General features: G+C 40.2%; 1 protein-coding gene across 11 annotated transcripts in view; it reads right to left on the bottom strand.

Annotated features, from left to right (window-relative positions):
• WDR33 (WD repeat domain 33) overlaps positions 1-26,611 on the bottom strand; it is a 106,116-nt gene that overhangs the window by 12,484 nt on the left and 67,021 nt on the right. For 8 of the 11 annotated variants that reach the window (XR_004969507.1, XR_004969508.1, XM_036320355.1 and 5 more), the window contains exons 8-16: positions 8,000-8,126; positions 6,736-6,890; positions 6,563-6,641; positions 5,799-5,909; positions 5,345-5,439; positions 5,049-5,135; positions 4,682-4,821; positions 3,883-4,035; positions 1,842-2,963 (exon numbers count right to left, since the gene is read on the bottom strand). Coding sequence is in view for 9 of the 11 variants with exons in the window: in XM_036320355.1 (XP_036176248.1) it covers positions 1,842-2,963; positions 3,883-4,035; positions 4,682-4,821; positions 5,049-5,135; positions 5,345-5,439; positions 5,799-5,909; positions 6,563-6,641; positions 6,736-6,890; positions 8,000-8,126 (2,069 nt within the window). In the remaining 2 variants the exon portion in view is untranslated. Of the gene's footprint in view, positions 1-1,841; positions 2,964-3,882; positions 4,036-4,640; positions 4,822-5,048; positions 5,136-5,344; positions 5,440-5,798; positions 5,910-6,562; positions 6,642-6,735; positions 6,891-7,999; positions 8,127-26,611 lie in introns of those variants that run through there. The other 3 variants (XM_036320354.1, XM_036320359.1, XM_036320361.1) reach the window with 3 other exon arrangements.

Here is a 26,611-nt window from a genome sequence, read left to right on the forward strand (position 1 = left end):
CTTTTACCATAATAAGAGGAAACACACCTATTTTAAACCTGCTGATAGGTTTTATGTAAAGCTAAATCTTGACTTCTTAAGCTAAACAAGAACGTCAATGGAAAGCGAGAAATCATGAGGTAGTGACAACACCCCGCACAGAGGACCTCCTGGCAGCAGGGAGACCACTCTTCCAGGACGCCATTCCTCTTGGTGCCACAGCTTCTTTGAGCCACAAAACAGCAGGCGGCAGGGCTGGGTGTGACAAGGGGAGTGGAGAACAGAAAGGGCTGGGCTCCTGCCATGGGAGGTGTCCACACCAGCCTGCTCCTTTCACATGCCCCTATCTCTACCTACTGCTCATTCCCTGCTCCGTCACCTGGGATCTTGTGGATTCATTTGGTTCTGGCAGCATCTATCTTAATACAAACATGCTGCTCTGATGCTTTTAATCTCCTTGCTCTGGACCCCAAGCTTGTCCCTAGTCCTCATATTCAGTGTTTTTATCTAGCCAAGTCTAAATTCTGATTTCCCACACTGTCCAATGACCTTGGATCAGGTCTGCTGACAAACACACACCTTCTATGGAAATAGCACAGTTTCAAAAATCAATAGCAAAATTGCATTCACACTCCAAACTAGCTGGCATGAAGGAGCAGCTCTCACTGCAGGACACCACTGTAGCTATAACAGTAACACAGTAATTTCTGTATTTGTTTTTTGTATGTTTCATCCCCAAACAACTCATGCTGTTAATACCTGACAGCAATTCCAGTAAATTAAACCAATTAAAACAATTGGTTTAAATAATTCGCCTGGTCAAAGTGAAGAAAGTATTTCAGTATGTGACAAACATGAGCAAAGATCTCATCAGGCCAACTTCTGAGATGTGAAATACCCTACTTCAAATATTCATTCCATCAATATTTCTATATGTCAATTAAATCTTTACAGCATTATGCTTTGCATTTATAAAATATTTTAGTACATGATAGAATAAAACTTATTAAAAAGTACACAATAAATTTTGGAAGTAAACTCAAATACCATCAGATTCTTCGCTGCTATAAAATTTTTCAGTTCTGGAAGATCTACTGAAGAGTACCACATAATCTTATTTAGCTAGTTCTTTTAATTCTGAAAATCTAGTGGTCACCTTCACATGACAAATGCTCAGAGCTGTTAACAGAGTGCTTTCTACACAGTGTCCACAGTATGGCCTTTCCCCGGGAATGGAGGCCAGGGAGTCACGTCCTCTGAAAGGTGCAGGAGCACACACCCCAGAGGCCAGCATGTTAACCCTTCCCTGCTTATGCAGTCCTTCTGTACGTCTCCCCAAGCAACCTGAGCACTATAACTTGGCCAATAAAAGCCGAACTGTCAAAAAAAGGTCAAGAAAAATTCCACAGAAATATTCCCTCACAAATATTCTTGTAAGCTGAAAACAACTTGGACAGAATTCTGTCCACAGGGTCAGAATTTGAGAATGTGTAATTCTGGCCTGAGAACTAAGGTCTACTGGGGCCTTAAACACCTATCTGAAAAGATGGAGCTGGCAGGCCACGCTCCAAAGGACCCAGAAAAGGGCTGGCAGTCCCCCGGCTTCCTCCCCAGGCCACAGCTCTTTTGGAGGCTTGGAACAATTATCAACTAGATTCCACCTTTTCTGGAAGAACATCTATTAAAATACAGGTTGAGAAGTTAAGATTCACATTGCAATACGTGTGATGGTCTATTTCATTTTGTCTCCCACTTCAGCTGTGATGCTCTTCTCAGGCTGCTATCACCACCTGAGAGGCATTCCCGTCAGCTATGCCGCATCTTCCCAAAGGGTAATGCCCACAGTTGGAAAGAAAGAATACCTGATTGAAGGGGGCCCGGGGCCCATCGCCCAGTAGAGCTGTTTTCTGCTGCTGGAATGGCATTTGCCCTTGAGACGGATGTGGCCCGCGGGCAGGGTTCTGCTGTCCCTGAGGCCCAGGGGGCCCCTGCATGCCACCTTGGGGTGGAGGCCCCAGAGAGCCCTGGGGCGGCCCCTGCTGTCCTTGTGAGCCTGGTGGCCCTCGCAACTCCTGGGGAGGGCCCAGCATCGACCCTGGAGGTGGAGGCCCCTGCATGGCGCGCATCTCCTGAGGGCCTCGCATCTCCTGGGGGCCTCGCATCTCCTGGGGGCCTCGCATCTCCTGGGGGCCATGTCCCAGTAGTCCACTTGGAGGGTGAGGTCTCATCTCTTGAGGTGGGTGGCCCATCATCATGCCTTGGGGAGTAGGACCCTGATTCTCTCGAGGGCCTGGAGGACCCTGCATTCCTCTTGGATTCAGTCCCATCAGAGGTCCCTGAGACACGGGACCTTGGATCCCCTGAGACCCGGGCCCGCCTTGTATTCCATGAGGATGAGGAGGTCCTTGCATTCCTCTGGGACCAGGTGGCCCCTGCATACCTTGAGTACCTGGAGGCCCCTGAGGGCCCATATGCCCCTGGGAACCAGGTGGGCCTTGGGGGCCGATGTGACCTTGTGGGCCAGGTAGGCTTTGAGGACCCATATGACCTTGAGGACCAGAATTACCCTGTGGCCCAGGTGGTCCTTGAAGTCCCAAAGGGCCATGAGGTCCAGGATGCCTTTGCATTCCTTGGGGGCCATGTATGTCCTGAGGCCTCGGCAACCCTTGGGGTGGGCCCTGGGGCCCTTGTGGTCCCATGAATCCTTGTGGCCCTCCACCTCCCTGATGCAATGGAGGACCTTGTGGTCCCATTTGTCCCTGGGGTCCAGGGGGTCTGAACTGTCCCTGTGGACCTGGAGGCCCCATTTGAGCCATGTTCATTGGCATCTGCTGAGATGAATGGGGCTGTTGAAAACCTTGAGGAATCTGAGACATTGGACCTTGTCCTGGAAAGGGCTGGGGTCCAAGAAGAGGGGTACCAGATGCAGGAGGAGGCTGAACTTGCTCAGCCTGTTTTTGTGCAAGCCTTTCAATTTTAAGTTGCTGGAAAGAAAAAAAAAAAAAGCATACTGAAAAGTAAGCCAGAAGATGACAATGTGGCTGTCACTTATTTCATTGGGGAACCTCAAAACAAACACGAGGCATCAACCTCTTAAAGCCCCAGCAGTAACTAGAATCCATATAACATTCAGGCGTACAGATGGCGCTCAGGCCTCCAGACTCACTCTAGACCAGCGGTTCTCAACCTGTGGGTCGCGACCCCTTTGGAGGTCGAACGACCCTTTCACAGGGGTCGCCTAAGACCATCGGAAAACACATATATAATTACATATTGTTTTTGTGATTAATCACTATGCTTTAGTTATGTCCAATTTGTAACAATGAAAATACATCCTGCATATCAGATATTTACATTACGATTCATAACAGGAGCAAACTTACAGTTATGAAGTAGCAACGAAAATAATTTTATGGTTGGGGTCACCACAACATGAGGAACTGTATTAAAGGGTCATGGCATTAGGAAGGTTGAGAACCACTGCTCTAGACTAACTCTTCTAGGTGCTGGGAAACAACAGTCAGGATTATGTACATCCATCTTGACCAGGAAAAGCCCAAAAATTTACCAATTTTTTGTTATTCTTGGTAGCTGTCAAGGTAGGAAAACTAAGAACAAACCACCTGCTTTAGAGCCGACAGAAAAAGAAAAATTATTTTATCTGGGGATAAATAAGTGAATTTAAATTTAAACTTGTTGGCTTTCTCTTTTCTACTAAAAGTGTATATTTAACTTAGGTCTACTCACTGCTTGACTGCGCTAGTTAGAAACTAGCTCCTCCCGTAGAGGAAGAAGGGGTGGTGCTTATCAGACCCTCTGAGAGGCCCATCCCTTCTCCTTAGGAGCCTATCAATAATGTCAGCCCTACTTTTTAGAGCATCTGGAATCCCCCAAAGAGCTTACCTCTAGGAGCTGTGGGTTAGTATACTGTAATGTGGCCATTTCTTGCTCAATTTCTGCTTGCGTTTTTTTCTTCTCTTCCAATTTAATGTCCTCTTTTCTGTCATTCAGTACCTCGTTTGGGGCAGGAATTGGAACTTTATTTTGCATCCAAGCCTTGGGAAAGAAGAGAATATTAAAACATGCCCTAAGTGTGTAATTTACAATGGAAGAATGAGAAAAACCATTCTATCGTGTCATTCATTGGCTCATTCCAACTTTCTAAATACAAGGTGGCTCACGTGGTGCACTGTCTTTATTTCCGATGCTAATTCTTAGTGACACATGAGTGGGATTTGGCAAGCACATGACTAGGTGGCAGTCACTAAATTACTAAAAGTTGTTAGATCTGGCATGTATTAAGAATGTGAAGCTCACCTGCCTCTTCCAAAGGACCCCCCCTCCCCCATCCCCACCTTGTGCTGAGGGAACCAATAAAGCAGAAGACAGGCAATGCAGAAGAGAGTTGATGCACTCTCTGTGCTCCGGCCTCTTTTTCTTCCTTCCTCCAATAGCATCGATGATAATAAGGAGGTGAGAATAATAAAAGATCTGGAGAAGACTCATGACAAACTCAGCACTAAATGCAAAGCAGCAGATGGGAACTACATCTAAGAATGCCTGAAATATGTGAAAAATGCTCTAAAGGTCAACAGCACAGAAATATCGCCAACAATGAGAGGATGCAGAGAACCCTGTTTCTAAACGTCAATCAGACTCACCGAGCAGCACCACCAATGCATGAACGAGATGGGCCACTCACCTGCTGGAACTGAGCAGGGATAGGTTTTGCATAAGGAACTTTCTTCTGAGGTACTTTTTTCTGATCCTTTTGCATCACTTCCTCCATTCCCCAATCTAAACCTGGAATTGTCATTTCAATTTCATTTGACTCATCTTTCCCTGTAATCATAAAGATAAGTAATTAGTCAAGGAAATAAAAGAAAGTGGCCACTTCATCAATGAACACATTTTTGGAAGAATAGATTAAATGTTATGCAGTTTACATTACTTATGTAAACATTTCTTTAAAAAAATGGCATTATCAAAATAACTTAATATCATAAAGATAAGAAACAGACCTATAAAAATTTTATAACAACAGAATTTATAGGTATAATTTCTCTTACCCATCTGCTCTTGTTCCATGGCTAATTTAAGTTGTTCTGGTATTCCCATCCCTGGTATTACTGCCAGGCTATTAGGTTCAAGGTCATCTATAAATAGGAATACATCCACTATCAATAGAGATTTTATAAATGTAGTGGTCCAATAAAATTAGAACTTTTTAAAAATGAAACTTATTGGTGGTTTACAAATCAATAAACTATAAAACTAAAATTCATTTTGTAAAATCTTCTCAATACCTAACACTTTTATAACAGACTATCTCATTTCAAAGAAGGAGAAATGTGCGGAGCCTCACCATATTCTACTCCATCTTCTGACATTCCTGGTAATAGGTTTAGATTATAGCGATCACGCATTTTATCACCTGGTCGGTTTCGGGTCCAGAATTTGCTGCAAAATAAAAGTAATGGATGGGAAAGGCAAGGAGCATGAGCTCAGTATATTTCTGGGCACTTAAGAGTACAAACCAGTCCTCTGGTAAACACAATTTTACAATGCTTTTCTTCTAAAAATTTAAAATGCAGAAAGACGGTTTTTAATCAGAAGGCAAAACAAAATTTGAATAACAAAGTCATACTCAATCTCCTTCTCATAACATATGTACTTATAAAACACCACAAAAAATGTTCCTAAGAACAAGACAGAATACAAATTAATATACCGATCTATCAATAAAAAATGTACATACTTATTTCCACATGCCCCATGAACACAGTAACCCCTTGTTACTTTTTTCACAGAAAGCTTACCTGGTATGGTCATTTGAGCCTGAGCAGAGGATATGTCCAAGAGGATGCCACGCCAGGCTCCAGATCATTCCTTCGTGGGCCATCTCCATCCCGCCCACTTCCTTCTCTACCCTACAATAGCACCACAGAAAGAAGTCTTTTTCACAAAAGTTATATATACATATAACTTATATATATATATATATTTAAAGACATTTTATTTTAGTGTAACATATAGCTATCAAAGCCTATTACTTTTAATCTGTCAATTTCACATGATATAGGGGTGCTGATTTGTCATCAATAACATTTTTTTAAAATATGTTTTTATTGATTTCAGAGTGGAAGAGAGAGAGAGAGAGAGAGAGAGAGAGAGAGAGAGAAACATCAATGATGTTTCATTGATTGCCTGCCTCCTGCACACCTCCTACTGGGGATCAAGCCCACAACCTAGGCATGTGCCCTGACCGAGAATTGAAAATGACCTCCTGGTTCATAGGTCAACACTCAACCAATGAGCCACACCAGCTAGGGAAAATGCTTCAAAAATGATTTACCAATAAGAAACAAGAAAATCTATTTTATTTGCTCTTAATGACTTCTACATCCAAAAATAAATGTGCTCAGTTTTCTATTCCAAGCTGGGTTTCCAGAATGGAAAGCTGCAGGAAGTCTCTGACACAGAATATATGAACACTCAGAAAACATACAAACGGTGTCATGTTTTACACTTTCAGGTGCTCTCTTCAAACAATAGCAACTTCTTTATAATAAGTGTTACATACCCAACATGCCAGAAGAGCAAAGAGCCATCGGACCCTCCACTGGCAAAAAGTCCTTCATGAACAGGATGCCAGGCCACAGCTGTAAAACAAAAACACAGGGAAAGGCAAAATTATTAGGACCTCAGAACACCACAGGCAAGTCAGAAGGAGAAGTGTCTCTAAAAGCCACTGACCTGTGGCTTCTTTCTTATGACCTCGGAAGACTTGAAGCTCTTCTTTCAGGTTTCTGATATCAAAAAGTTTACAAAGATGGTCACGTGATGCTGTGAGTAGCCAATTGCCATTGAGATTTAATTTTACTTCCATTACTGTGTTTTTATGGGCATGACTAGAAACAAAGTACCAAGAAAATAATGTAAGAATTAAAAACAAATCTAAATCCATATAATGGCCATTTCTGTTGAAAAGCACATGGGTCAAGATGGCAAGAGGTTTAGCCTAGAAGCAATAAAGCATGAAGAAACAGCATTATAGGACCACAGTTAAAAGTACATTTGAAATAAATAGGTCAATGACAGAAATAATGTCTAGTATCTAAACATTGCTTTCCTTAACCAGTTAAAATAACAGCAGAGCTTCAAATGGATATAAAAGTTTATCTTTGAATCAGGGGAAGCATTGGAACATATAAATTACTATTAAATAAAGCTTATTAAATGTTTTAACTTCAATGAACCTCCTCTCATTAAGACAAAGCATAAAAAAAGAGCATGGGATAGTGTGAGGGTTAATTTGAACTCAAGACACTGCCACAAGCCGAGGCCTGCACAGTGCACATCTCCGCAGAGCACCACTGCCAAGCACGTAGGTGGGCTGCGGCCCGGGGAGGTGTGCGCCACGGCAGCCTGCTCCAACCAGCTCACTCCCAATCACGAGGACCGGGACACAGCTGCTTGGTCAAAACAATGTTAGCAACATATTCATATCACTGTGCATGTTTACAGATAATTCAGAAAAAAATTTATTATGTAGCTGCATAAGTAAGCATCTCAGACAAAAAAATTGAGAACTGATTCAAAAATAGAGGAAAAGCTTCTCTATAAATAGACATAGTGGGATGAAGAAAGCTGGGCTGTATGTCTAGTGAGGGGCATACACATCAACTCCACACAGTGCCAAGTGCATTATAATGAGGAGAGACAGTAAGTCAGAATAGTAATAACCACCTCCTTCGCAATCTCTTCCTCACCTTCCACTCCCGTGATACCCAAGTTAAGCTTAGATAGCTGTGGCAGAGCATAAATCAGGCCGTATTTCATTAGGAATTCAGACATAAATCATATTTAATTAATAAGACAGCTATGGATACAAATCCATCTGTTGTCTAACCTACTTTTTCAAAAATACACGAGAGGAGAGAAAGCTAAAGGTTAAAAAGAATACAGACAGCTTTGTTCCCTTTGTTCGGGGGACCAAGGTGGGGTTCCTATCACTTACAGTGTTGCAAGACTCTGCCCAGTCTTGGGATCCCAGAACTTGATTGGCTGTTGACTATCTTTACTTCCTGAAACAACTAACCCTTTTGTTGGATGCCAGTCTACACATTTCACATCAGCACCATGCCCTGTCGGAAACAAGTTAAGATAAAAACCTAATCAGTCATATATATTTAAAGCAAGATTCCATTCTAATTTGAACCAAAGTAGAAAAATCTATTAAATGTTTTGATCTTGGCACTCTAAACTTTTTCAAGATTCTTTAGCCTTTGTGTCTGGGAGCCTGAAGGATACACAGCAGCCTCTCTCCCGCCAAGATGCACAGGAACCACTCCTCTGCTCCCGGAGCTACTGTCATCCTCGAGCCAACTTGCCGAGTCTAGTCAAGGCTTCTTGGAGCTGCACCTCTCAAGCCCCGTATATAAAGCTTTTTAGACTTTTCATGCTGTTCCTATGTTATCCTAATTATTAGGCACAATTCCTGTCCTTCACCTTAGTTCTCCCACTTGGCAGTAGTCCTTAAGACAAAAGTCCTAAATTCAGGTTTGGACAACATCACTTTCTGGTGTGATGACAGGGAAAGTATTCCCTCTTTCTGAACCCATTCACTCAGATGCAGAAGGACAAAAATAATCCCTGCTTCATTCGCACATGTCAGATGAGATGCTAACAAAAGATGCCCTACTGAGTAATTACTAAATGTTAGCAACATACTGAGCAATTGTAAGCATCACCTCTTAAAATCCTAACAAAATACCAAGGAAAGTATTATCATGATCTCCACTAGTGAAAAATGAGGAGGACTGGACAGGGTCAATAACATGTCCTAGATTCCAAAGCTAGTCAACAAGAACAAGCTGGGAGCCCTACCCGGTTTGGCTCAGTGGATAGAGCATCGGCCTGCGGACTGAAAGGTCCCAGGTTTGATTCCAGTCAAGGGCATGTGCCTTGGTTGCGGGCACATCCCCAGTAGGAGGTGTGCAGGAGGCAGCTGACCGATGTTTCTCTCTCATCGATGTTTCTAACTCTCTATCCCTCTCCCTTCCTCTCTGTAAAAAATCAATAAAATATATATTTTTTTAAAAAAGAACAAGCTGGGATCTGAACCTGGTCCACAGGGTCCCAGGGACAGTTCTCTTCACCACCGGGCTAGAACATGAGGTCACCTCACAAATGTAAGACATTAACAAATGTGAAAATGAAGATCTGTAAAACTGAAAGAAATGACCTTTGAAAAATTGGGTGCTTTACAAAGAGAGTTCCCAGAATATTTTACAGCAAAATACACTAAGAAGCTGGTGAAGAGAGAGGAAAAGATCATTGGAAACAGCTTCTTCTCCAACTTGGGTCAAATTCAGCTTCTATGAAGTTTTAGGTGTGAAGGAGGAAGGATATAGAAGAATAGAAAAACAGAAAGTAGAGAAGAAGAAAAAGATGGTTCTAGAGGCAATGGAAAGTGAATTTGCACTAATTCAGAAGTGGAGTAATTCACACCTCAAACAGACAATACCTCATGCTGGCAAGCATATAGGTAGATACCAACTATTTGGAGAATAGTTCAGCGATCTGTATCAAAAGCATGAAGAAAGTATATATCCTGTAACTCTGTAATTCCAAATCTCAGAACTTATCATAAGAAAATAATGGATAACCTTAGCCAGTTTGGCTCAGTGAATAGAGCGTTGGCCTACGAAGTGAAAGGTCCCAGGTTCGATTCCAGCCAAGGGCACATGGCCAGGGTTGTGGGCTTGATCTCCAGTGGGGGACTTGCAGGAGGCAGCCAATCCATGATTCTCTCTCATCATGGATGTTTCTATCTCTCCCTCTTCCTTCCTCTCTGAAATCAATAAAAATATATTTTAAAAACTAATAATGGATGTTCAAAACAGTTGTGTACAGGATATTTACGATACAGCTTATTTTCAAAATGCCCATGAATAGGCAACAAATACATCTATAATAATAAGAGGGTAATATGCTAATTAGACCAAATGTCCTTCTGGGCGTCATTCCGGACGTCCTTCTGGAAGAAGCCGAGGCTGGAGCGAAGCAGCCCAGGTCCTGAGTGCTGGAGTGAAGCCAGTGCCAGCAGCTGGGGGAAGGAAGGCCTACTCTTGCACAAATTTTCATACAAAATAAAATTCAGTATGGCATATGTGCTCAATGGAATATGATGCACCTATCGTAAATGATACTATAGGTAATTAAATAACATTAAAATGTTCATGATACTAAGTTAATTTTAAAAACAAAAAACATCTGTGTGTATAGCATTCCTGATGACATCACTGTAAAAGGCAAACAAGTTACTAACACAAGTGATTGTGTGTGCATATCCCCACAGACAGGAAAAAAGGCAAGTTACTGCCTTAGCTGGTTTGGCTCAGTGGATAGAGCATTGGCCTGTGGGCTAAAGGACCCCGGGTTCAATTCCCATCAAGGGCACATGCCCGGGATTGCAGGCTCAACCCCCAATAGGGACGTACATGCAGGAGATAGTTGATCAATGATTCCCATCACTGATGTTCCCCTCTCTCTCTCTCTCTCTCTCTCTCTCTCTCTCTCTCTCTCTCTCTCTCTCTCCCCCCCCCCCCACTCTCTCCCCCCTCTCTGAAATCAATAGAAATATATTTAACAACAAAAAAAGGCAAGTTAGTAACAAAAGTGACTATGTGTGCATATCCCCACAGAGGAAAAAAAAGGCAAGCTGTCTAGACATCAAACTGTTATCAGAATATTAAGCTGAGCAATGAAATTAAGGTGATTCTTACTTCTCTGTGTATGTTCTGTTTTTACATTTTCTATAATAAGTGTACATTATTTTGTAATAGGGATCTGAAGAAGAGAAAGGGGAAGAGAGGTTTGGTTGTTCCTTTGATTTTTTTTAATTAAAAATAAAAAAGAACTGCCCAGCTAACGCAGCTCAGTGGTTGAGCATCGACCTATGAACCAGTTCGATTCCATGTTGGGGCACATGCCCAGACTGCAGGCTCCATCTCCAGTGGGGTGCATGCATGAGGCAGCCAATCAATGATTCTCGCTCATCACTGATGTTTCTACCTCTCTCTCCATCTCCCTTCATCTCTGAAATCAATAAAAAATATGTTTAAAAAAAAGAACTGAGGATGAACAAATTAAATAGAAATACAATTCACTCCTCCAATCTACTGCTTGCCTTAAGAGCATTTAATGTTCTAACGATTTGATCCTAAAAAGATAAAGCTAGGAAATTTAAAAACTTTATGGACCAATATCACGTAAAATTAAATATATGTAGATATGTATCTATTTTCACCAAATTTGAGTGGGAAAAGCATAAGAAAGCACTTTTAAAATGTGATGCACTATGCAAAAGTTTATATTCTTAGCAGCCATCTCTACCCTCACCTTCTCTGGGACATTTTCATGTCATAAAGAGAATATATCTGTTTAGTTTAAACAAGTATATACAAAAACTATCACTCCATAAAAAGGAACATTAAAATTTTTAGCTGCTTTAGTTTTATTTCCTGAAGTTTTCTAAAATGTATTTAAGTAGAATTCAAGCAAGTGATGAATCCCATCCATCCTTTTCTGTTAAATAAATTTACCCATATCCATATATCACTACTAGAAATCAAATTATACTGGTTGTTGTAGATTTTTTTATTAGTCACTGTCCTTAATAATAAAAATACTACTACTAGCAAACACATATACTTCTTATTTACAGTACTATTCTAAGCAAAGTATATATACTGCCTTACCATCTTCGTAAGAAGTGTACAAAGTACAGACAGGTTAAATACCTTGCCCACGCATAGGTAGGGGGTGAGGGGGCAATAAGGCGATAAGGACACATACGTAATACCTTTATCAATAATAAAAAAAATACCTTGCCCACAATCACACAGTTGATACGTGGCAGAGCAGACATCCGAATGTAAGGAGTCACTGCTCCTAACACCGAGTCTATACCGCCTTCTTAGATGTGAAAGGTTAGTCTGCGACTTACAGGAGGAAAAGGAAACAAAAGCATACACCATCTGACTTGCTTCTATGATGCATAAAGATTCATTGAAGGGTGTGCACAGCAGGCAGGGAACTAGGCTAGAAGGGGTACTATTCAAGCCTTTCATTATTTTATTATTGAACCATGAGCATATAGTTATCTACTTTTTAAAAGTTAAAATACAAATAAAGTTATCTAAGAAAATATGTGCAAAAAAGTATGTGTCGCATACTTAACATTTGTGGCTTGAAAAGAGACACACACCCAAAAAGCACACAGATACATTTGCTCAAAAATGCACAAAGTATGTCTTTAAAAGTACACAAAAATCTGACAATAAGCCCTAACCAGTTTGGCTCAGTGGATAGAGCATCAGCCTGCGGACTGAAAGGTCCCAGGTTCGATTCCAGTCAAGGGCATGTACCTTGGTTGCGGGCACATCCCCAGTAGGAGGTGTGCAGGAGGCAGCTGATCAATGTTTCTCTCTCGTTGATGTTTCTAACTCTCTATCCCTCTCCCTTCCTCTCTGTAAAAAATCAATAAAATATATTTTTTTAAAAATCTGACAATATTAATTGCCTCCAAGAAGGGGAACTGAGTAGCGGGGGAACGAGAGTAAGGTGTCTTCACTGTATAATGTTTGATAATTTTAAAATATTAAAAAATGTGAATAATCTATTGAGAGAAAAAATCAATTTAAAATTTTAATTTACTGAACAGTGGAAAGTGGGTATGAAATCTTTACAGGTAGCATATATTTTTGTAACTTTTTAAAAAATAAAAAAGAGGTTGGATGGACTTAGAGGATATTATGCTAAGAAAAATAAGTCACAAAGAAAAAGACAAAAACTATATAATTTCACGTGTGTGTGTGTGTAAATCTAAAAACCAAAATAAATGAACATACAAAACAGAAACAAACTCACAGGTGCATAGAACTAATGATCGCCAGATGGGGGCGTGGAGAGGGTGAAGAAATGTGCCCAAAAGGTGAAGGGATTCAGTAGAACAAATTGCCAGTTATAAAAATAGTCACAATGATGTAAAGTACAGCATAGGGAATAAGAGTGACTGGTACTGTAATAGCTATGCACTAGTATAGTGCCAGATGGGTACTAAACTTCGTAAGGTATACAAATGTCTAACCACTGGACCCTACAATTGAAACTAATATCTTGTATGTCAACTATAACTTTTTAAAAATGAAAAACAAAAAAATAATAATAAAGAGGAAAAATAGTTTAAGCTAGCATAGATGCAAATGGATATGTAACTGCTTCCTTCTTCAGAGGAAAAACATTGAATTCCCAATGAAGTGACAAAACCTATCTGAAATGATAAAATTCTACCCTGCCCTGTCTATGTTGATATATTTAAATCCAGAAGAATCGTACTAGTAAAAGCTTATCCTAAGGAAATACTATTAAAAGTCTTTTTTGCCGAAACCGGTTTGGCTCAGTGGATAGAGCGTCGGCCTGCGGACTGAGGGGTCCCGGGTTCGATTCCGGTCAAGGGCATGTGCCTGGGTTGCGGGCACATCCCCGGTGGGGGATGTGCAGGAGGCGGCTGGTCGATGTTTCTCTCTCATCGATGTTTCTGACTCTCTATCTCTCTCCCTTCCTCTCTGTAAAAAATCAATAAAATATATTAAAAAAAAAAAAAGTCTTTTTTAAAACTTTTCTATTTAAAAAGATGGTATTTGAAGCCTAGTTCATAATTGTGAAAAAGTATAGAATGACAGAAATGTACCACAGCCACAAACTAGATGAAAATTCTGGAATAACAACAACAAAACACTCAGGAAATAAAGTGACCTTCTAAAAAGCAAAACAAAATCATGCATGCACACACTAAGCATTTGGTGTGAGGAGATTAAAACGTCATGTGTAATTACAGAAATGCAGATACAGAAGCAGGAAGTGAAAATTATATTGGGATAGTAGAAACAAAGGTAAAGTTTTCTATTCACATTTCCTCTGTTATACTGTGGTTTTAACCATAAATAACATGAGTTAGGTTTCTTGTGTATGTGAGCTTTTTTTTTTTTTTTTTTTTTTTTTCTAATATATTTTTTTTATTGATTTTTTACAGAGAGGAAGGGAGAGAGATAGAGAGTTAGAAACATCGATCAGCTGCCTCCTGCACATCTCCCACTGGGGATGTGCCCACAACTCTGGTACATGCCCTTGACCGGAATCGAACCTGGGACCTTTCAGTCCGCAGGCTGATGCTCTATCCACTGAGCCAAACCGGTTTTGGCTGTATGTGAGCTTTTGACATGGCTTTAAAATGAGAAAAAACAACACTGAATGCAAGTTACTTTGCTAGGTAATATTTTCTTTATCAAATTAGCGCAAACTGAATTTGGTGACACCCAGGCATAATTAGAAAGTAATAGGCCCTCTCATCCATAATCAGTTGAAAAGTAAATTAGTCCAATTTTGGGGGGGAGGCCATTTTCCATTCCATTTTCACTCCTAGGAATTTACCCTATGTCTATAGCTGTACAAACACACTAAGATTTATATATATATTTTTTGTACCTTGCTTGAACTGCAAGACTGGAAACAACCTAAAAATAAACCTCTAAGGCAGTGGTTCTCAACCTTCCTAATGCCGCAACCCTTTAATACAGTTCCTCATGTTGTGGTGACCCCCAACCATAAAATTATTTTCGTTGCTACTTCATAACTGTAATTTTGCTCCTGTTATGAATCGTAATGTAAATATCTGATATGGAGGATGTATTTTCATTGTTACAAATTGAACATAATTAAAGCATAGTGATTAATCACAAAAACAATATGTAATTATATATGTTTTCCGATGGTCTTAGGCGACTCCTGTGAAAGGGTTGTTCGACCCCCAAAGGGGTTGCGACCCACAGGTTAAGAACCGCAGCTCTAAGGGGTGATTTAGGAAAATTTAAGTAAATCCATATATTGAATTCAATAGAGCTGTTAAAACTGAGGCAGTCACACAGACACCAGGGGGAGTGAGGGCATGAATCGGGGGAGTGGGCGGGGGGGTTGGGGGGGGCAATGGGGGGATAAGCAAACATATGTAATACCTTAATCAATAAAGAAAAAGAAAAAGAAATAAAATTTGAAAGCCTTAAAAAAAACTGAGGCAGAAAGATGAAACTTTTTGAGACAATAAGAAACGTTCTATATCTTGAGTATAATGATGGTTACAAAAAGAAGCAGAGAAAAGAGACCTTTGGGAGGGAAGAAAATGTCATATATCTCAATTATGGTATATATTTGTCAAAAGTCATGGAACTGTACACCTAAAATGGGTGAATGTAATCATAGGTAAATAATACCTCAAAAACTGACTTTTTAAAATTATAAGCAAAAAAAGCAAGGTATAATTTAGTCCCATTTGTAAAAAAGAAAACTTTAAGCTCATACTAGAATTTTAGGGGGAAAAATGCTATGGAAATATGAAGGCATTTATTCTTCTGTGCTGCTTGAAGTTTTCTTTCTTTTTACTTGAAGTTTTTTTAACATGCTTTTATTGTGTGATTCCCTCCATTCAAAACTCATGCAAATGACTGATACACGCTCCCACCTTCATCTCCAATACAGGCCTCGCTGGTGCGGGCCGGGCTGTGCCGCACAGGCTCAGGGGAAGCAGGTTATGTCATCACAGCAGCTCTGCACTCAGTGTGGCTGGAGTGAGTTCCCAGGATGTCATGGGCTATGTGTTCTGGTATGCCATATATATAACTTACATTTACATAAATTACCTTACAGAAGAAATGATCGTGTCAAACACATGACTTATCAGTTCCAACCATTAACCCTAAAAACTGCCTCTACACTAACTCTTACCATTTCAAAGGTTCAGAATTTCAAGATAAAACCCATGTTCTCTGTGATGCCCGCACAAGTCCCAGAAGTGTAGCATTGTGATGCTGAAGCAATACAGACCTAACGAAAACTCATTCAAGTGACAACTGGTTTTATGGCCTAGTGACCTAGCTATTCTTTCTGCCTTCCTTCATTTACTGACTGACTTGAGAGAGGGAGGAAAGGAAACAGAGGGAGGCCTGGGCTTGCTGTTCCACCTATTCAGGCACCCTCAGTTGATTCTTACATGTGCCTTGACGGGGAGCAAACCCACAAACTTACTGGGATGATGCTCTAACCAACTGAGCAACCTGACCAGGGTTGTGACCTAGATATTTTTAAATTGAATAACACCTTTTAAAAAAATTGATTTTAGAGAGAAGGGAGAGAGATAGAACATTGACGTGAAAGAGAAGCATCAGTCAGGTACCTCCCACTTCCACCCCAAGCAGGGGTCAAACCCAAAACCTGGGTATGTGCTCTGAGCAGAAAACGAAGCCGCCACCTTTTGGTGTATGAGCTGATGTTCCAGCTGAGCAACCTGACCAGGGCCTGAAAGCATGTTGCTCAAGGTTCTAGGACTGAAAACTTCAAGTATTTTTTGAAAGTGGTATCTCAACTTTTAGGAATCAAGCTCATAAAAAATATGAAGATAAAATCCTCACCACCACCAAACGTGCTCCAGATCGTATAAACCCTACCACAGGAATAGGGTGTACCCCTGAGGGGAGTCGGACAGTCATCTACAGGTTGACTAGTGGACACACACAGGCCTCAGTAGGTGGCAGAGCTCTAAAGAAGCCAGTGAGAGGCATGTGGTTACCAAGGAGTCTGTGGGACCCTTGGCAAAGGTCATAGTACCTTATCTATTCTTGACTGCAACTGAAACGGAGGATGTGCTTGAAGGTTTCAATATTGAGACTTGCCAAATTCTAAAATTAAGAGATTCCAGTTGCAAATCACAAAAGAACAAGATTTTCATATTAAATCAATGTGAGGACATTTCCTTTGAATATTTATACTTAAGAAGTTAACCTGCACTGCCCAATACAGTAGCTATTTAGCCACATGTGGCTATTTAAATTTGTTTTAATTAAAGTTAAAATTAGGTTCCTCAGTCATTCTAGCAACATTTCACGGCTCAACAGCAATATGTGACTAGGGCTAGTATATCAGAAATCACAAATACAGAATATTTCCATCAAAAAGCCCTATTGGACAAGACTGATTTATACTATAGTTGGCCATTTTAAAGAAAGTTTCTTCTTAGGTTCCCATAATTGTATTACTTTTATTCACTATCTCAGTTACACAATAAAAAGCAATAACAAAACAAACAAAAAAAACACCGTCAATTGGTATTAGAGCCAGGGAAGACCTGCAAAGTGACCCTGCCCTATCGTTTTTACGTAAGGGAATCCTGAGGCCTAAAGGGTTAGGCCAGTGGCCAAAGGTGGCCTGGGCTCTCTTCTTCCCATCCCAATCTTCCCTTCACCCCATTAAGTATATAACATCCAAATAAAGCGGCAGAATCGTTCCTTTTGTGTTGTTTCACTCATCAGTCAACTTTCGCGTTCTCAAATGGAATTGAGGTCGAAAACTTCTATATACCTTCCCATCTCTCAGAATTTTTAAGAAAAAACTAGGGATAAACTCTAAAAATACATACATAACTAAGAAGTACTTCTTTTAACCATCTGAGAAGCAGACAAATTCCTTCTGAAAACCAGGGTCTTGAACCTGGCAACCACTGGCCTAACTCCAAACAAAGAAATTCCAAATTACTCTAACCACAGTGGGCCCACCTGTAGAGGTTAAGCTTTGAGGGCAATGAAGTTTGCATCATTTTTTAGCTGAACATTCCCTCAGGAAATGTTTAGCTAAAAATTAAAGTGACAGAATGAGCACCTCTGGAAGACAGGTGGCGTTGAATTGTAGATTAACCTGTGTCTGACACATCAGAATTGTTCATTACTACATAATAATAATTTGTAAAAAAACCTGCTATTAATTGTACATTATAATTTATTCCAAACAGAAGATACACTGCTTCTACTTGATCATTTTCTCACTCATTAATTTAAAACAATGCCGAAACCGGTTTGGCTCAGTGGATAGAGCGTCGGCCTGCGGACTGAGGGGTCCCAGGTTCGATTCCGGTCAAGGGCATGTACCTGGGTTGCGGGCATATCCCCAGTGGGAGATGTGCAGGAGGCAGCTGATCGATGTTTCTCTCTCATCGATGTTTCTAACTCTCTATCTCTCTCCCTTCCTCTCTGTAAAAAATCAATAAAATATATTTAAAAAATAAAAAAATAAAACAAGTGTGCACATGTATTGGGCTCCTCATATAAGTGCTTAATCTCTAAAATATGTGATTAAACAAAATGAGGATTGAACACTGGAGAAGTATTTGTAGAATCACACAGTCCAGTTACAATAACTTTCAAGAAAATTAACGCTTAGAATAAAAAAGTTATCTGAAAAAAAGATAAAAAGCAAGCTAATAAAACAATTAATGCAGGTTTTGGAGAGATCTTTCCACGCAAAGTAAAAACAGAAAAATCTTCTTTAAAAAAAACGTTAAATACATCTGAAATAGCAAGGTGCAGAACACAAGAGACTTATCCTAACTAGTGAAAAAAATATTTACTGTGTGTCTTTTAAAGGAGATCCTAAAAATACAGAGACTTCTTAATAAACCCTAAAATTCTAAGACTCACAGGATAGATGGGTCAGTGTTTGGAGATTTGGGGAACAGTTCCAGACTCGCTTTCTACTCTGGGAAGTAAGCCTTCCTATCATTCCCTCAGGGTGGGAGTGGGAGTGCAGTGCTGAAGGACAGAGCCAGGAGGGCGGGCTGGCTGGCACTCTTCCTTTACAGGGGGAGGAGCCTCCCTGGCCTCCGTGAAAGGACAGTGAAACTCCCCTCCCTCAGCAGATCCTGGGCAGGGAACAGCCCTGCCTGAAGACAATGCATTGGACACCAAGGCTGGGTGAACAGTCTAAAAACCAACAGAGAGTTTTATTGGAAGGTCAGAAATAGTGTCCATTTTCCTGTTTTATTTTTCCTGGATCAGATCATTCTACGAACAAATCTTAAGAAAAATTTCTTTTATACATAAATTACAAAAAGCACCAAGATTTTCTAATACAGGAAGAAAAAAGAGCAGACAAAGAATTCAAGTACCATGTTGTACAACGTTAACAGTTGGATAACTGTTATTCAAGAAAATGTGTCAAACATTAACAACAAACTCGGCCTACGTCCAACCATAGAACATAAAACGTTAACAGATCAGTTTAAGGCAAAGGTTATATGGTCCACAGCCAGACACTTCAATAGATCACAGAGCTCAGGAATTTAAAAAATTAAGGAGCATAAGTAACTTGTATGCTGGTCAATAAATATGTAACTTATTAGCACTTTACCTTCCTTTTTTGTAAATTTATTTTAAACGTGATCTAATAATCAAATCAACATCAACTGGAAGTGATGACAACTAGTAACTTTGTCATCTACATCTAGAAAGTTACATTAGTAAGAAGCCATTAGCATGTTTCAAGCAACAACAGTCCACAGATGATGGGGAAAGGGGTTCTGTGGTCAAATCACTGGGCAATGCTAAACTTCAAAAATTGACAAATTGCTTTCCAGGTCTGAGAGCCCCTTCAGTGCTTTCAATATAACAAATCTGTAGGTAAGAATTTGACCATGAGCTTCTTTCTCAGAATGCTTCCAACCAAATGGAAAATTTTTAAAGGCTAGCTTATTATGCTGTGTGGCAATGACAAGCCTACATTCAGGAGACTGGAAACCTCTGAAGGAGAGGAAACAACTGGGAAAGGGCATGTGAAGGCACCTTTCACCACACCTGTAATGCTACTTCATTTAAAAATAAATCAGATGTATGGTAAAATGTAAAGATTTGACAGCTGAGTGGCAGCATAAAAGTGCTTATCAGGTTATAAAAAATTGTGAAATGTATGGTGTCAGAAGAGCACCCAAAAACACTCGAATGGTGACAGATACATCATAAATTTGCCAACCTCTTACACACATTTAATTTGCATATACAAATAAAAATGGCTTCTATTTGTTTGTATCATGTATTTACATGGAAGACCAACAAAGGCTGACCTAAAAGAAATTGTCAAGTAGGTTAAAAATTAAAATAAGCATACATCTCATAAGATTAATGCTATGTAACTACTTCTGGCATAAAAGTGAAATTTTTATAAATATATGACTAAATATATAATTTCTGAATCCAATAAAAACATATGTAGGAATAAGTTTTTCTGAGACTTAGGTGTCAGAATGCTGGTAAGCGCACCTGATGTGGGGAAATAGTGGAAATAGAGAAAAGCACTATTTCTGCCCTGACTGGTGTGGCTCAGATGTCTGAATGTCGTCCCATGCACCAAAAGGTCAGGTTGCGGGTTGCGACTCCAGGGCACATGCTCAAGTTGGGGGTTCAGAACCCAATAGGACAGCGGTTCTCAACCTCTGGGTCGCGACCCTTTGGAGGTCAAACGACCCTTTCACAGGAGTCACCTAAGACCATCAGAAAACACATATATAATTACATACTGTTTTTTGTGATTAATCACTATGCTTTAATGATGTTCAATTTGTAACAATGAAATTACATCCTGCATATCAGATATTTATATTGTTACAATTCATAACAGTAGCAAAATTACAGTTATGAAGTAGCAACGAAAATAACTTTATGGTTGGGGGTCACCACAACATGAGGAACTGTATTAAAGGGTCGCGGCATTGGGAAGGTTGAGAACCACTGCAATAGGAGGCATACAGGAGACAACTGATTGATGCTTCTCTCTCAAACAATGTTTCTCTCTCCCTCTCCCTTCCTTTCTAAAATCAATAAATTTTATAAAAAAGAAAAATGGAAAGAGGTGTTTTTTTTAAAGCACTATTTCCAAGTTTAAAGATTGTATTTAGAAAAATCTTGAGGTTTTTTAAAGGGAGCAAGACAATCAGGAAACGGCTGATAAAACAGGAAAATCTACCTTTCTTTTTCAAGTCAATCCTTGATATTCTTCAGTTACAATAACCAAAAAAAAGCAACTTTGCAGCATGTTTTGTGCCAACCAGCAAATTCCCCTTTGTTGGCTTTTTTTTTTTTAAAGGAAAGTATTAAAAAAATTACAAGAGAATTTTGGAGAATATTCATCAAAAAAGCTTAAAGGGAAGGAATCCAACCACCAAATATTCTTTGAACCTCATTGCTGTTGTACTCTCCAGCTGTTGGTATTAATAACCAAAATTGCAAAGCACTTCAGTCCTTTGCCAGAGATGGAAGATACCTGGAATCCCATACACAATGCAGAAACTAGCAGCAAAGTCCTTTATTAGAGAGGGAGTGCTAGGGTGCGTGTGTGTGGTCAGACAGTTAAAGGTGCTCTAGTGCAGTGGTTCTCAACCTTGGCTGCACATTAGAATCACCTGGGAATCTTTTTAAAATCCTGATTTCTGGGCCTCATCCTCTGGAAATTCTGTTTCTTTGTTATGGGGTGGGGCCACAACATGAGTAACAAAGAAACAGAATTTCCGGAGGATGAGGCCCAGAAATCAGGATTTTAAAGATTCCCAGGTGATTCTAATGTGCAGCCAAGGTTGAGAACCACTGCTCTAGAAAACATTTCTGGCACACACTCATGATCCAATAGTAATATGCAGACAATATAGGATTCTTCTACAGGGTTAAGAAAAGTAGCATATAGTCATGACTTAAAAAACTGGAAATATGTAAAAACCAAAAACACTTTAGAAGCATGACGGGAGCCTGGCAATACCAAGACTAGGAGAAAGAGCAGTACCTGCGCTACATTAGGAAGAGCTATTTATGCCGTGGCTGAGACGATACAAGAGACGTCTATAATAATAAAAGCATAATATGCTAATTAGATAAGACATCCTTCCGGATGAAGCTGGGGCTTCGAGGGAAGCCCGGGTCCCGGGCGACAGAGGGAAGCCAGTGCCAACAGACAGGGGAAGGAAGGCCTACTCTTGCACAAATTTCGTGCATCAGGCCTCTAGTTTTAAATGATCCTTTAGGGAACTTCTAGGGTAGACTTTTCTTCTGAAAACAATTAAAAAAGTAAACTAGTTCACCCTCAGATGGCTAGATTAAGGACAAATTTTTAAATGTGAAAATTAAGATACATAAGAGCACCAAATAATCCTGGCCAGAGATTATATAGTAATCATAGGCATACACATCATCAACTGTACTTTGAGTGTCTAAGTTTTGCCACAATTTTTTTGGATAGAGTTGGACCTTTTTGGTAAATATGGCTCCCAATAATCCTGTCCACCTACTGTTGCTCACCTCTTTGGAGAAAGGACAATAGCAATGGCAGCCTTATGGAAAGGTATCTGTATCTGAACAAGGTTATGTGAATCCCTAAATACTGCCTAGGGTGGGTGTCCAACATGATCCCCAGCAGGCTGTCATTCCTAGCTATTACTAAGAATTTTTTCTATCCATGAGTAGCTTGAGATGGCATTATACTCAATTAGATCTTTTTGTTGTTGTTAATCCTCACCCAAGGATTATTTTTTCCCATTGATTTTTAGAGTGGGAGGGAGGAAGACAAATATCAATGTGTGAGAGACACACTGATTGGTTGCCTCCCGCACACACTCCAACCAGGGTCTGAAATCGAACCTGCAACTCTTTGGTGCTAGGGGCCCACACTCTAACCACTGAAAACACTGGCCAGAGCTCCAATTAGATCTTGATAATTATCTCCATTTGTGTCTCAAAGAAGAAATCAGATAACTGAGAAAACTTGAACTAGAAGCTAAATAACCTGGTTTCCATCATAGTAAAAAATATATGTAAATACAACAAATACCTATGAGTCCATAGTGATATAAATCCTATATAATAAAAGCCTAATATGCTAAGTTTCTGGTCGTCTGTTTAACAAATCAAAGTGTAATATGCTAATGATATGCTAAGGCTGCTCAACCGCTCACTATGACGTGCACGGACCACCAGGGGGTAGATGCTCCAACCGGTAGGTTAGTTTGCTGCTGGGGTCCGGCCAATGGGGATTGATCGAGATGGGCCAGACACGCCCTGGAGCCCTCCCGCGGTCCCTCCCTGGCTGGCCAACCTCCCTTGTCCCTCGCCAGCCCCGATCATGCACCAGTGGTGTCCCTCAGCCTGGCCTGCAACCTCTTGCAATCCAGGGACCCCTCGGTAGAAGTCAAAGAGCCAGTTCAGGCCCGATCCCACAGGCCAGGCCGAGGGAACCCACTCATGCACAAATTCGTGCACTGGGCCTCTAGTAATTGAATAATAAATAAGAGGGGGAGAAGAGTTGAATCTCCAATGCCTAAAAATTCCTAATAATTTACGGAGTTACTCAACCCTAAAGGATGTAGAACCAAAGTTCCTACCCCTTAAATGTGGGCTGTGCATCATGACTTCCTCCCACAGCCCACAGAATGGAAAAAGGGGAAAGGGGGGCGACTAGCCTTACATTGGAGAACTCTGGGAAACACTGCCTCAACCTGGTGAATAAGGTCAACATCAAGGCATGTTGATAATCTACACCTTTCTTCTGATGTGATGAAAATGACACTTTACCTCTGATCTTCCTCCCAAAACCCCATAAAAACAACCCATCATGAGAAAAACAAAAAATCAGCTAACTTCCAATTGAGAAACATTTCAAATTACCATAAAACTTCTCATCAAGACTCTGGGTAAAAGAGAGTGGAACAAATTCTTGACAGTGCTAAAGTGGGGGGAAAACTTAGAAGCTGGAATTCTCTACCTAACCAAAACCTCAATGTAAATGTAAGCATGAAATAAAGACATACAATAATTTGTTTTAAATTCTGCCCATATAGGACCTAAGTAAAAAACGAAAAAAGAAAGAAATCATCATTCTAGATATGTAAAAACCAAATGATGCTTATTAAAAAATTTGAAAATTGGCCGGCCAGCATGGCTCAGTGGTTGAGCGTCAACCTATGAATCAGGAGGTCATGGTTCAATTCCCAGTCTTGGGCATATGCCTGGGTGCAGGAGGCAGCCAATCACTGATTCTCTCTCATCATTGATGTTTCTATCACTCTCTCCCTCTCCCTTCCTCTCTGAAATCAATAAAAATATATTTAAAAAGAAAATGTAAAAATCAGTTCAAATTAAATATAAAAAAATACCAGTATTTCCTTACGGAGGTATTTAAAACTGCTATCTTCCTGTACTTTACTAAATGAATGAATGAATGAATGAATGATAGAAAAAAGTCCAGAGAGAAAATACATGTATACACATCGTATTAAAAACCACAATTGTGTTCTTAGGAAAAACAAATCAGTATTTTATTCTGCCTTCCTCACTAGTACCAAGAGTGAATCATGAAAATTCTCATTTCTATGTGCAATATGTATACTTCCCTCCCATAGGAAGAAATAACCAACAGATACCTGATCTATTTAAATCTCAATGTCACTTTCCATTTACGGCCATATATAATATACTTAACCCTTGCTAAACCTTAATATTTTCATGTGTAAATGAAGACTACTCAATGACTGGTTTATTTCAGGAATTAAATGAAGTACTTAGCATCATGCCTAGCACACATTTTGAAGAGTCAATGAAAGCTCTTATTTTGACCCAATCTCTGTCCTGAAAAAGCTTATCATGGGGATAATTATTTCTACACAGTTAGTTATCCAACAAGAGCTGCTAATATGAAGAGTATGGGAACACAGAAAATGGCTCTATTTGAGAGTACTTTCCCAAAGTGAGCCTTCTTAAGACTTTGCTGAATTTCAGTTTTCAAATGACCCCTGAGGAAAAAAAAAATACTGGGTTCTAATTAATATCCAACCCCAGTATTAGACTTCATCTAGTGCCATGGATCTCTTAGAACTGGAAAATCGCCAGAACCGGTTTGGCTCAGTGGATAGAGCGTCGGCCTGCGGACTAAAAGGTCCCAGGTTCGATTCCGGTCAAGGGCATGTACCTGGGTTGCGGGCACATCCCCAGTAGGAGATGTGCAGGAGGCAGCTGATCGATGTTTCTCTCTCATCGATGTTTCTAACTCTCTATCTCTCTCCCTTCCTCTCTGTAAAAAGTCAATAAAATATATATATAAAAAAAAAGAACTGGAAAACCTAAAAGGAGGCCATTTATTATTTATTATTTTGACTATGTTTTAAGTAACTAAGAAAAACAGATTAATACTTTTGATGTAACATTGACTCCACTAGATTAAAATATCTCAGTAGTGAAATAATACCAATCACTTCCTTTTATATGTATGGAGCAAATGTTTGATGATTCTCTCTACATTTTCTCTGTTTCTAGAATATTAACTCATTTCAACCTGGCCGGTGGTTCTCACTGGTTAGAGTGTCAGCCCGAACACCAAAGGGTGGCAGATTTGAATCCCGCTCAAGGGCATGTGCCTGGGTTGCAGATTCCATCCCTGGCCCCGGTCAGGGCATGTGCAGAAGGCAAGCAATCATGTGTCTTTCTCACATCAATGTTTCTCTCTCTCTCTTTCTCTCTCCCCCGACTCCTCCCTTTCTTCCACTCTCTAATCAATGGAAAAAATATTCTCAAGTGAGGATTAATAGAATATTAATTCATTTCTAGGGAAAAAGAAACCTATAGGAAAAATACTAAGCTTAACTCAAGTATATTTCAGTCATTTTACTTGATCACTTACCTCTAAATCCCCCAGTGCCATGGATTATCTTAAGCTTCAAGTACATGATTAAACACTTAAATAAATGCCCTGGCCAGTGTTGTTCAGTTGACTGGGCATCGTCCCATGCACCAAAAAGGTTGCGGGTTCGATTCCTGGTCAGGGCACATGCCTGGGTTACAGGCTAAATCCCCTGTAGGAGGCATGCAGGAGGCAGCCAATAGATGCTCCACTCTCACATCGATGTTTCTCTCCCTTCCTCTCTAAAAATCAATAAAAATTTTTTGTAAAAATTTAAATACATAATATTCCTTAAGAAAAGGAGGAAATGATAGAAGTAAGACTACCAGGAGAGAAGGGAAACTATGTGCCTGGGAGTAAGTCTTGATTCTAGTACTCAATGGAATGATACATTTAAGCGCCTTCCTAAATTACTGTCAAAGAGTTACAGGGGATGCACTGATTTCCCAAGATTGATATTGACCCCAAGTTTTATGAAAACTTCAAAAAACTTCAACCCAAATGTGAGCACTGTCCAAAAATAGATGGGCTCATACTGATGAGTGAACCAAAACAGAAAATAAAACCCAAAATACACAGAAGGCTGTTAGGGCCTTAGTGAGAAGGCCCTGCTGCTCTAACCAGGGCAATCACAGGGCCCTCACAGAGCACGTGTCCAGGCCCCTCCTGACTTCTCCTTTATATTGAGCAGCTGCCCTCAGCTCAAGCCAGACAACTGCATCTAAATAAAGCAAAGTCAGTCTGGGAAGAAACCCCAGAACAGGACTGAAGGCTGGAAAGGAAAGCAGCACAAAGCTTGAGGCAATGCCACACCATGACCCTGAAGGAAGGAAAAGAGGTGGGGAGAGAATGAGAGAAAGGAAGATGAGACAAGAGAGGGAAAGAGGAAAGGGGAGGGGCAGAGAAGAGAATGAAAGGCAGGTTCACCCAAAAGTGAAGTAAACTAAACACCTCATTATACAACCCATTAACTTTGGCAACTGTGGCAGCTGTGCATATGCTCCAAAATTGTACTTTCCCGCCCAGCTCACTGAAC

Source organism: Myotis myotis, unplaced genomic scaffold (genome assembly GCF_014108235.1).
Source record: "Myotis myotis isolate mMyoMyo1 unplaced genomic scaffold, mMyoMyo1.p scaffold_m19_p_8, whole genome shotgun sequence".
In the NCBI taxonomy this organism is placed as follows: domain Eukaryota; kingdom Metazoa; phylum Chordata; class Mammalia; order Chiroptera; family Vespertilionidae; genus Myotis; species Myotis myotis.